A 13,315-nucleotide genomic window follows, 5' to 3' on the forward strand; every position below is an offset into this window, starting at 1 on the left:
CACCCACACTAACCCCTCACCCACTGACCACACCCACACTAACCCCTCACCCACTGACCACACCCACACTAACCCCTCACCCACTGACCACACCCACACTACCTCCTCACCCACTGAACACACTCACACTAACCCCTCACCCACTGAACACACCCACACTAACCCTTCACCCACTGACCACACCCACACTACCTCCTCATCCACTGACCACACCCCCACTACCTCCTCACCCATTGAACACACCCACACTAACCCCTCACCCACTGACCACACCCACACTACCCCCTCACCCACTCACCACACCCACACTACCTCCTCACCCACTGACCACACCCACACCACCCGCTCACCCACTGATCACACCCACACCACCCCCTCACCCACTGACCACACCCACACTACCTCCTCACCCACTGATCACACACACACACTAACCCCTCACCCACTGACCACACCCACAATAACCCCTCACCCACTGACCACACCCACACTACCTCCTCAGCCACTGAACACACCCACACTAACCCCTCACCCACTGAACACACCCACACCACCCCCTCACCCACTGACCACACCCACACTACCTCCTCACCCACTGAACACACCCACACTAACCCCTCACCCACTGAACACACCCACACTAACCCTTCACCCACTGACCACACCCACACTACCCCCTCACCCACTCACCACACCCACACTACCTCCTCACCCACTGACCACACCCACACCACCCCCTCACCCACTGATCACACCCACACCACCCCCTCACCCACTGACCACACCCACACTAACCCCTCACCCACTGACCACACCCACACTAACCACTGATCACACCCACACCACTCCCTCACCCACTGATCACACCCACCCCACCCCCTTACCCACTGACCACACCCACACTACCTCCTCACCTACTGATCACACCCACACTAACCGCTCACCCACTGACCACACCCACACTATCCCCTCACCCTCTGACCACACCCACACTAACCACTGACCACACCCACACTACCTCCTCACCCACTGACCACACCCACACTAACCACTGACCACACCCACATTACCTCCTCACCCACTGACCACACCCACACTAACCACTGACCTCACCCACACTACCCCCTCACCCACTGACCACACCCACACTATCCCCTCACCGACTGACTCCACGCACACTACTCTCTCATCCATTGACCACACCCCATGACACCTTCACTCACTTACCTCACCTACCCCATCCTTACTCACCTATCTCACCCACCCCACCTCCTTACTTTACCCTGTCTATATAAAACATTGTAGGATAGCACCATGTTACAGGTCAGGTGCAATTTAGCTTTGATTCAGAGTAAAGCCCCCTCTACACTGTTCCAGCAAACATTCCTTGGACTGTGCTAGGCAGTGTTTCATGGGGCGGTTTGATTGGCTATAGCACTGAGCAGTGCTCCAATTCTGCGTTGTGCTGTGTGTTCAGTTAGGTGTAATGTTAATCTGCTATTGGCACACTTACCTGAATCACTGTTCCTGTCTCTGGCTGTTTTTTTCTGGTCCTGTGGAGCGAGAGCTTGTTCTCCATTAACTCTGTAATGACAGCATTTGTAATCATCTGTTCAACATCCCACTGCCTCTGCATTTCTTAACAAGGTAAAATAAAGTATATTTATGTAAAGCTGCTCTTAATCTTGAATATCCTTGAATGTGACTTTCTCTCCCCTTGTCTTAATTTGACAATGTTTTAGATCCATACTATCACTAATATACCCAATGGAAGGATGCCACACAGTTAGCTGTAAATCATTGTGGGAAATCTTTCGATGGGTTGGTGTCAAATCTGGCATGTCAGAAGATGGTTGTGATTGTTGGAGATCAGTCATCTCAGCCCCAGTGCAGGAGTTCCTCAGAGTAGTGTCCTGGGCTCAACTATCTTCAGCTGCTTCATCAATAACCTTCCCTCAATAATAAAGTCAGAAGTGGGGATGTTTGCTAATGGTTGCACAATGTCCATCACCATTTGCAACTCCTCAGAGACTGAAGCAGTCCATGTCCAAATACAACAACACCTGGATAATATCCAGGCTTCGGCTGACAAGTGGCAAGCAACATTAATGTGACATAAGTGCCAAGCAATGACCATCCCCAACAAGACAGATTCCAACCATCACACTTTGACATTCAATATTATCACCATCACTGAAATCCCCCCCCTATCCTGGGGATAACCATTGACCAGAAACTCATCTGGACTTGCCATACAGTGGCTATGAGAGCAGGTCAGTGGTGAGTAACACACCTCCTACCTCTCCAAATCCTATCCCTCATCGGCAAGGCAAGTGTCAGGAGTGTGATGGGATATTCTCCAGTTGCCTGGATGGGTGCAGCTCCAACAATGCTCAAGAAACTTGACATCATCCTGAACAAAATAGTCCACTTGATTGGCACCACACCCAGAAACATCCATTCCTTTTGCCATATATGCTCAGTAGTAGCAGTGTATACTGTCTAAAAGATGCACTAGAAAAATTCACCAAGTCCCCTTAGATAACACCTTCCAAACCTATGGTTATGATGACCTCGAAGTTAAAAGCAGCGTGTAGATGGGAACACCACCATCTTCAAACTGCCCCTCCAAACCACTTATCACCCTGACTCAGAAATTCATTACTGTAACTTCACTGCTGCCAGGTCAAAATCCTGGAACTCCATCCCTAATGGCTTTGTGGGGCTACTTACAATAATTGGACTGCAGCAGTTTAAGAAGGTAGCTCACCATCACCTTTTGAAGGGCATTTAGGGACAGGCAATAAATGCTGGCTCAGCCAATAACACCCACACCCCATGTATCCACCGTGAATCTGTACAGTGTATTAAAGGACACATAACACTCCAAATGCAGTTGAAGGAAAGCTTTATAGACGTTTTAAATTGAAGTCTTGCTTTTATTTTCTGTGTTTGTTCTTTATTTGGACAACTCTGAAGTACTGTGGATCAGCAGATTTCAGTTCCTTTCTTCTCTAATCCACCTGCTATCTTACTATTTAAGATATATTATTATTCCTCATATTTTATAACAAACTGCACCTGTAACACAGTGAAGGCAACAACTTGCATGGACATAGCACCTTTAACAAAGTGAAACATTCCATGGAGCTTCAACAAATTGTAATCAGAAAAAAGCTGACATTGAGCAATATAAAGGAATATTATGACCAGTGACAAAATGCAGAATTAAGGAGGAATGGTTGCCAATGGTGGAGAGGATTACCTTGTCAGGAAGTGAGGACTGACATTTCTGAGGGTTGTAGCCTGGGAGGAGTTACAGAGTGTGGTAAGACCATGGAGAGTTTAAACATGATGGTAGAATTTTATATTTCAGTCACATCCAGATTAGGAACCTGAGTAGGTCAGTTAGCACAGTGCCAACAGGTGAACAGGACTTGGGAGTTAGGGTAGGGGTAGAAGAATTTTGAATAAATGCAGGTTATAATAGTTATAGAGTCATATAGCACGGAAACAGACTCTTCCATCCAACCAATCCATGCCGAACATTATCCCAAACTAAACTAGTCCCATCTGCTTGCTGTTAGTTTATATCCCTCCAAACCTCTCCTATTCATGTACTTGCCTAAGTGTTTTTTAAACATTATAACTATGCCCACATCCACCACTTCCTTGAAAGTTCATTCCACACACAAACTAACTTCTGTGTAAAAGATTTGTTCCTGTCTTTTTAAAACTCTCTCCTCTCACCTTAAAAACATGTGCTTCCTAGACTTGGAATTCCCCATCTTAGGGGAAAGACACCTACTATTAACCCTATTTATATTCCTCATCATTTTATAAATTCTATAAGGTCATCTCTCAACCTCCTATACCTCAGTGAAGAAAGTCTGAGCCTATCCAACCTTTCTTTATAACTCAAACCTCACTACCTGGCAACATCCTGGTAAATCTCTTCTGAACCCTCTCCAGCTTAATAATATCTTTCCTATAACAGGGCGACCAGAACTGCACACAGTACTCCAGAAGAATGTCCTGTACAATCTCAACATGACTTCCCAACTCCTATACTCGAAAGACTGAGCAATGAAGGCAAGCGTGCTGAACACCTTTGAACCACGCTGTCTAGATGTGAAGCAAACTTCAAATTATTATGAACCTGAAACCCCAGGTCCCACTGTTCTACAACACTATGCAAGGCCCTACCATTAATTGTTTAAGTCCTGTACCAAAATGCAATATCTCGTATTTATCCAAACTGAACTCCATCGGTCATTTTTCAATCTAGCAGAATCGGGGTGCATACACTCCTTGTACCTCTGACTCTGGATGGACAAATGTCATAGTTATTTCAATCACCCTGCTCAGATTTGTAATGATGCCTCTCCAGGGCAGATGAGATACCACCACTATGTCACAACACTCTATCTGAACAGTTGTTATATGCCTGGTCTGGTTGGAGTTTAGTTCCACTGACAGCCATCAATGTTATGTAATTGTGCATGACCTTATTAAAAGGGTCAATTTAGGTAAAACATTTTGGCATTAAATGTTCTTTTCTGGCATAAATTATCAGGAGAGGTCATTGAAGTGATAGCATGAATTGGTTCAATAGACAGTTGGTGAGGTATCTTGAGAAATGAACTTGAGTAATGCAGTGGGAAGGTGATGTTAAAAGCAGTCCAATAAACTTGGTCGATTAAAATCTTCACCCAATCAATTTCCTCATTTGAAACTCACTGATAATCACCACTGCTTATCCCACTCTCTAACCAAAGTCAGTACCTCACAGACTAAGCTATCACTAACCAATCTCACCACAAATCTGTTTCTTCCATAGGTATACCTCAGGCGCTAGACCAGTAATGATGGATCAGTTTGGGCTGAGACCTACTTTCAGAAGCCACTATTCATTTGATCTGCACTTTGCTTGTCAGAGTGTAGACTAGAAAACTCCTCAAAGCTCAGATCTGAATTGAATATGCATCACCACAAACCATTTCACTTTACTGATTAGCATCCAATAACAATACATTAGAACAGGGTTGGGCTATTTAGCTCCTCAAACCTTTCAATGCCATTCAACGAGATCATGACTGATCTGCAGCCTAACTCCATATAACTGCCTTTGCCACAGTGCCTCAATGTTACTGGTTACCAAACAGAGATAAATCTCTCAACTCTGATGAAGAGTCATCTAGACTCAAGACCTTAGCTTGCTCCCTCTCCACGGATGCTATCTGACCCACTGCGATTCCAAGCATTGGTTGTTTCCCACAGGATTTTATTTGTTTCAATTCGATCACCTTTCATTCTGTTACACTCCACTCTGCACAGGGCCATCCTGCTTGACATTTTCATAAAAGACAATATCGTCATCCTCGCAATCAACTGAGTGAAGCTAATGAAGTGCTTCTGAAATAACTCCACAGAAGCTGGTATCAGGCCACCATGTCCTCCTGTACTTATGTGTGGAGAGTCCGTGATACTGATCTAGCTCCTTCAGAGCTAGTTCTCAGAGTTTACCTCTGTTCACTCATGTTTATCTCTGTCAGCCAGTGCTCTCTGATTGGATCAGATTAACAGCCCCAACCAGCCGGGGGCGGCATGGTGGCTCAGTGGTTACCACTGCTGTCTCACAGTGCCAGGGACCCGGGTTCGATTCCCACCTTGGGCAACTGTCTGTGTGGAATTTGTACATTCTCCCCATGTCTGTGTGGGTTTCGCCCGGGTGCTCTGGTTTCCTCACACAGTCCAAAGATGTGCTGGATAGGTGAATTGGCCATGCTAAATTGCCCGTAGTGTTAGGTGCATTAGTCAGGGGTAAATATATAGGAATGGATCTGGGTGGGTTACTCTTTGGAGGGTTGGTGTGGACTTGTTGGGTCGAAGGGCCTGTTTCCACACTGTAGGGAATCTAATCTAAAACCAGGGAACTCATATTCTATGAGGTCCATCCGGCTGACCTCATTACAATCATTAGTTTCCAATACATGTGTTTCCTTAGTTAATGAGACTCAAACTGTGTACAATACTTTAGGTGCAGCCTCAGCAATGTCCAATATAGATATACCAAGGTTTCTTCACATTTTTATTCATTTCTCTTTCAGTAAAGAGCAACATTCAATCTGGCTTTTCTCTTATCTGCTACCTGCTGCATGCTAACATCTTTGTCTGAGGATGATCAGATCTGACTGTACTGCAGCATTCTGCAGTCTCTCTTCATTATATAATTTTCTGATTCTCTTTTCTTCCTGCCAAGGGGAAAGTTTCATATTTTCCCACATTATACTCCATCTGCCTAATTATTGTCCAGTCACTTAACCTTTCTGTATCCCTCTGTGGAATCTTTATGCTGCTCACAACTTGCTTCCCGACCTATCATTTGGCTATAGTGCACACTTCATCCAAGACATTAGTAGAGATGGTGAACAGTTACTGCCCCATCACTGATCCTAGCAACACTCCGTTAGTTACATTTTGTCAGCCTGAAAGTAACCCATTTATCCTGACTCTGTTAGTGAACAATTTCTTTATCCATGTCAAAAGGTGGTCCCATACTCTGCCACCTGCACAAATAAGCAGTAAACTTTTATGCAGCATCTTATTGAATGCCCATTGGAAACCTTTAACTTCAAGTTATGGGGAATTTTACCAGATTCTTTCCAGAAGACCAAATAACTAACATCCACGTCCGTTTAAATAAAAACTGTCCAAAAATTCAATTACTTTTCTTAAAATTCAGGTTTGTCAGGCGTGATTTACCCATTATAAGGTCATGCTGCCTGCTTCTGATTAGCTGAGAAACAACCCCAAGATTTTCCATCATCCTATTCTTAAATAAGGACACTAGCAATTTCCAAACAATGGACAAGTGAACCACTCCCCATAATTTCCTACTTTACTCCTCTCACCTTGCTTGAATGTAGTACGCAATTGTCCAATTCAAAGGAATGATTCTTAAGTTGATTGGACACTGGCAGTTTGTAGTTGGGAATCTGCAATGAATCTGCTTCCTTTAAATCCCTGGATGGAAACCACCTGGTCCTGAGGGCTTGTCACTCTATTGTATCATTATTTACAGCATTACCGGTATTTGGCTGTAGCTAATGTAGGTGAGTCCTTGGGCTGAACCTTATGGCAAAGTATGAGTACATCAAGTTTCTTGGTGGGCTTTTCCTGCCACACGGCCTTGTGAATTTTCATAGAATCATAGAATCCCTACAGTGTGGAAACAGACCCTTTGGCCCAACAGGTCCACACCGACCCTCCGAAGAGTAACTCACCCAGACTCATTCCCCTACCCTAAATTTCCCCTGATTAATGCACCTAACCTACACATCCCTGGACACTATGGGTAATTTAGCATGGCCAATTCACCTAACCTGGACTGTGGCAGAAAACCGGAGCACCCGGAGGAAATCCACTCAGATATGGGGAGAATGTGCAAACTCCACACAGACAGTTGCCTGAGGCTGGAATTGAACCCAGGTCCCTGACACTGTGAGGTAGCAGTGCTAACTACTGAGCCACCATGCTGCCCCACGGAGGAGGCTGTGCCATCAGATCCTACCAGCCTTGACTGAAGTTGCTGCCCAGCTCAGTGCTACCTCCAGAGTAGGGAGGAAGAGTGGGCAGGGCATCGGCATTCACTGAGGAGAGGGACATGATGGATATTGAGGTTAGGGATAGATCTTTGAGTATTCTAGGTCAGGTCAGCACAAGGAGGGAGGAAGGTTTGGATATTCTAAAAGGCATTAAGGTAGACAAGTCCCCAGGGCTGGATGGGATCTACCTCAGGTTACTGAGGGAAGCGAGAGAGGAAATAGATGGGGCTCTAACAGATAATTTTGCAGCATCCTTGAACACGGATGAGGTCCTGGAGGACTGGAAAATTGCTAATGTCCCCTTGTTTAAGAAGGGTAGCAGGGATACTCCAGGTAATTATATACTGGTGAGCCTGACATTAGTAGTAGGGAAACTACTGGAGAAGATACTGAGGGATAGGATCTATTTACATTTGGAAGAAAACGGGCTTATCAGTAATGGTTTTGTGCGGAGAAGGTCATGTCTTACAAACTTAATAGAATTCTATGAGGAGGTGATAAAGTTGATTGATTGGGGAAGGGCTGTAGATGTCATATCCATGGACTTTAGTAAGGCATTTGATAAGGTTCTCCATGGTAGGCTGATGGAGAAGGTGAAGTCACATGGGGTTCAGGGTGTTCTAGCTAGATGGATAGAGAACTGACTGAGCAACAGGAGACAGACAGTAGTAGTAGGAGGGAGTTTCTCAAAATGGAAAACTGTGACCAGTGGTGTTCCATAGGGATCATGCTGGGACTACTGTTATTTATGATATGTATAAATGACTTGGAGGAAGGTATTGTTTGCCTGATTAGCAAGTTTGCAGATGACACTAAGATTGGTGGAGTAGCAGATAGTGAAGGGGACTGTCAGAGAATACAGCAGAATATAGATAGTTTGGAGAGATGGGCAAATGGAGTTCAATCCAGGCAAATGCGGGGTGAAACATTTTGAAAGATGGAATTCAAGAGCGAGCTATACTGTAAATGGAAAAGTTCTGGGGAAAATTGATATACAGAGAGATCTAGGTGTTCAGGTCCATTGTTCCCTGAAGGTGGCAACGCAGGTCAGTAAAGTGGCGAAGAAGGCATACAGCATGCTTTCCTTCATTGGACGGGGTATTGAGTACAAGAGTTGGCACGTCATGTTACAGTTGCATAGGACTTTGGTTCGGCCACATTTGGAATACTGTGTACAGTTCTGGTTGCCACATTGCCAAAAGGACGTTGAGTTTTGGAGAGGGTGCAGAGGAGATTCACCAGGATGTTGTCTGGTATGGAGGGCGATGGCTATGAAGAGAGGTTGAGCAGATTAGGATTATTTTCATTAGAAAGACAGAGGTTGAGGGGGGAATCTGATTGAGGTCTACAAAATCATGAGAGGTATAGACAGGGTGGACTGCAAGAAGCTTTTTCCCCAGAGTGGGGGTCTCAATTACTAGGGGTCACGAGTTCAAAGTGAGAGGGGAAAGGTTTAGGGGAGATATGCATGGAACATTCTTTACGCAGAGGGTGGTGGGTCCTGGAATGCATTGCCAGCAGAGGTCATAGAGGTAGGAGCAATGGCATCATTTAAGATGAATCTAGACAGGTACATGAATGGGCAGGGAGCAAAGGTATACAAGTCTTTAGAAAATAAGCTGCAGGTTTAGACAGAGGATCTGGATCGGCGCAGGCTTGGAGGGTCTTTTCCTTTGCTGTAATTTTCTTTGTTCTTGTACTTTGACTTTTTCTCCTCTGCCCTATCTCACCCTATGCTACCAAACTCACTTTATCAATTATCTACTCCACCCCCGTAGCATCTCTCATATCCGATTTCTCCTCGATCTTACATGCACCATTTCCACAGCAACTCCCCACTCAGTAAACATTCAGTAAATCACCAGCTTCCCTTGTGCCCATGCCACCTTTAAAAGCCTGTTGAGCATCTGGAGGAACACTGGCATTCTCCAGGTTGCAAGATCAGAGTCTGAAGATGTCAGAGAAGGGGAGGTTGGCATCCTGATTTCTGTCAATGGTCTGGAGAACTTGGTGATCAGGGCAGCCTTCCTCTGCTGGGGGAGGCTCTGTCATCAGGCCCTGACAGCTTTGTCTGAGGTCGTGACCCAGGTCAGTGCTGTCTGCAGGGTGGGGAGGAAGATGGAGCAGGGCAGAAAGAAGGTCATCGGCCTTCCCAACTCTGTCAGGGTGAGTCCCACACTACCTCTGCTACTGTACCCATCTCTCACCAAAACTCATGCTCTGCCACTCTCATCATAGCATGCAATAACATCCCTCATTTGCTCTTGTTGCCCCCACAAACTTCCAAACCACTAACACTGCGTAGCCCTTGTGCTGATTCTCAGTCCATTGGTAGACCTCAGACCCTTTCTGCTTATTGCAGGAGTGGACATTCTATAAGAAGGCAGAGAGAGTTGTATGGGTTAAAGTGTGACTGATATTTGCATCAGACCCAGGTTTGAATCTGCCCATTGCAGGTGATGGAATTTCTAATTCAGTACAAAAGAAAATCTGAATTAAAATCTAATGATGACCATGAATCCATTCATGATTGTCGTAGAACCCATCTCTCACACGAGCAGAAGAGAGAAAGTCAATGATCTTCTTTCTGCCCTGCCCACATTTCTCCCCCACCCCCTCTCTGAAGAAACCACTGAGCTGGGTGGCAACCTCAGTCAACGATGGCACGATCTGATTGCACAGCCTGCTCTGGCAGATGTTGTAGGTTCTCCAGGCCCTTGTACACTCACTAATATCCTTCAAGGAAGGAAACTGCCACCCTTTCCTGGTCTGGCCTACATGTGACTCCAGACCCACAGCAAGGTGATTGAGTCTTAACTGACCGCTGGGCAATTAGGGATGGGCAATAAATGTGAATGAATGAAATAACATCCTGGATCTTGCAGGAGAAGGACAAAGACTGATCCTATGGGAATGCCAAGACATTCATGTCCCATCTGATGAAGAAGTCCCACTCATCACTCCACAGCAAAACCCCTCTATCACTAATTTCCTTCTAAGCTGGCAAGGGTTTGTGTATGTCAGCTAATGAGCCAGTGCCATTCCCAACAATGTCTTCCAACTTCAGAGCTGGACATGGGGCTCAGGGGTCCACTCACAGAAGGAAAAAGATTTCGAGGAAACCCGGACAATCATTTCACACCACTTCTAACCACTGGCCATGACGCCTACGTTCTGATTTGCAGGCTCCACCAGGCTGCCCTCGATCTCTGCAGCGGAACATTTGCCTCCATCAAAACCCGACATCCTTGACTTCTGAAGGCAAGATTACTGAAGGAGCATCAGCAAAGCTGCCTCCTGCAACCTCTAACTCTCCGACCGGCCCAGATACTGGCACCTCGGGGAGCATAACAGAGGGTGGGCGCACATGCTGACATAGGAGGTGACCATGCCAGGTGTGGTCATTGAGGTTGGGGTGTGCCTGACTGTGGATGAACCCTCCCTCCATTACCCCTTTCCCACCCATGCTTCAGCCTACCCCCCTTTACTGATCCTGCTGCACTCTTCCACAATTGTACAGTGCCTTCCCGGAAGGCTGGCTGGCCCAGACCTGAAGATAAAACTACAACCATGGTCCCACAGCAATGGCCAGTCGTCCCTCCCAGTCACCCTTACTTTCCATGGACAGACCTAATGGAGCGACTGTACTCATCCCCTTGACCAGCATAAAGTCATACAGCATGGAAATAGACCCTTCCGTCCAACTCCTCCATGCCAACCAGATATCCTATATAAATCTAGTCCCATTTGCCTGCACTTGGCCCATATTCCTTCCTACTCATGAACGCATTCAGGTGCCTTTTAAATGTTGTAATTGTACTAGCCTCTACCACCTCCTCTGGCAGATCATTCCATACACGCACCACCCTGCGTGAAAAAGTTACCCCTCAGGTCCTTTTTAAATCTTTCCCCTCTCACCTTAAACCTGTGCCCTCTAGTTTTGGACTCCCCTAACCTGGGGAAAAGTCCTTGGCTATTCACCTTATCCATGCGCCTCATGATTTTATAAATCTCTAGACACCTCACGATGTTCTCAGATTTAAGGCCTCAGCCTAGTCAGCCTCTCCCTATAGCTCAAACCCTTCAACCCCGGGAACAAACTGGTAAATCAACATGTTAGATAGTACCAGACAAGACATCGCAGACCCCTGAATGGTGCCTGGGCATTTCCCCAGCTGTGTTAACACTGGACCTGCCTCTACAGAGACAATGGACCACTGCCTGCACTGCAGAATCATGGCAACCTTGAGTGAGATCACCCTGACTGGATACCTGACCAGGTCCAATTCCCTGGACTGCAATGGGAGGCTGCTCTTGAGTGATTGTGCTGGGACCTTCCGAATTGAAGGGTGCCTCCATCACTGAGGACCACTGCCCTCAGACTCAGAGAGGTGGCTTCCCTTGCAATGTGTTTGCTGAGTGAACTGTTGACACATGGGGTGGGGAAGGGGTTGTTGTTGGGGATTGACACTACCTCCCAGACTGAGGACTGCTGAGCAACAATGCAAGCTGCCTGGTCATGTGACTGCACGACCAGACAGGGATACAATGAGCATGCAAGCGCTAAGACAGTACATGAGCATCACTGAGATGCAGTCTGCCCCAGTCTGTGGGCTGAATGCTCTCCTCTTGTGCTGTGTCAATGCTGCAGCCTTTCAATGCTGGTTGCTGGTGCCCCCTGCAACTGTGATTCCAGAGCACAGTGAATAGTTAAAGTCCCAGAATGTTTGTGATGGGGGAGCAGACACCAGATGTGGAGGAAAGGTGTATGCATGTGGCACCCATTAATCAGATCCTGGGCCAAGGTTTGGTCATATGCAATATGGAGGACGATAAGAGTAAGTGGTGAGCTGAATCCACCAGGTGCCCGCTGCCTTGCCTCATTGTCCCAACTTCTACTTGTTGGCAAGTTTGGTAAGATGGGAGCCAAAAAACCTGGAAATCAGCAGGTCTGGCAGGACCTGTGGCGTGGAAGAAGAGTTTAACATTTTGAATCCAGTGATCCTTCTTCAGAATTAAGAGTAGCCATGAAAATGTTTGGTATATATGCTGAGGGTGGAGTGAGGCTTGGGAATCCTACAGAGTCTGGACTCAATATCAAGTCCAACAATTTTAGGGCCTGAGCAAGTTCTCCCATCTCCTTGCCCCCAATCTCCACACACCAGACCTTGTCATCACATGAGCTGCTCCCACGCACAACCTATTGTCAGCCACCATTGCAGCAGTTCATTCTCCCAAGCTGACCTTTACCCAGTCCTGTCTATGTACAATTGCCCTCTCTCTCCTTGGGCTCTATCTCTTTACTCCATTCCATCTCTCCTCACTTTACCTTCTGCATAAATACAAACCTTTTCCTGACTACCATTAGTTCTGAAGAAGGGTTACGAGACCAGAAAAGTTAAATCTGCTTTCTCTCCACATTTGGTAAAACGGGAGCCTGAATATTAATGAGGCAAGTTGTGGCATTAACAAAGCATTTAACGAGGCATTAATCCCTGTCAATTGCCATTTTGGTGTTGCCTTGCGGGAGTCTTGCCACACTGCTTGTGAAAAGCAGAAGAGATGGCATGAAGTGATAGCAGATTCTGCCACACATTGTACCATAGCCTGCAACAGTCAGAGCCCTGGAAGATTTCACCTCATTCATTTGTTTCCTTATATGTGTAGCATTCTGACCACTTCCCTTTCTGTAAATACTGACACAAAAT

At 46.2% G+C, this 13,315-nt stretch overlaps 1 protein-coding gene across 4 annotated transcripts in view; it reads right to left on the reverse strand.

The window, feature by feature from the left end:
- Nucleotides 1–13,315, reverse strand: part of mnmip1 (manchette microtubule inner protein 1) — a 131,946-nt gene that overhangs the window by 32,280 nt on the left and 86,351 nt on the right. For all 4 annotated transcript variants that reach the window (XM_087976917.1, XM_087976914.1, XM_087976913.1 and 1 more), the window contains one exon: nucleotides 1,514–1,584. In XM_087976917.1, the coding sequence (XP_087833043.1) occupies nucleotides 1,514–1,584 (71 nt within the window). The remainder of the gene's footprint in view (nucleotides 1–1,513; nucleotides 1,585–13,315) is intronic.

The sequence above is a fragment of the Chiloscyllium plagiosum genome, unplaced genomic scaffold (assembly GCF_037043375.1).
Source record: "Chiloscyllium plagiosum isolate Xiang-an unplaced genomic scaffold, Cpla_swu_hap1 HiC_scaffold_30, whole genome shotgun sequence".
In the NCBI taxonomy this organism is placed as follows: Eukaryota; Metazoa; Chordata; class Chondrichthyes; order Orectolobiformes; family Hemiscylliidae; genus Chiloscyllium; species Chiloscyllium plagiosum.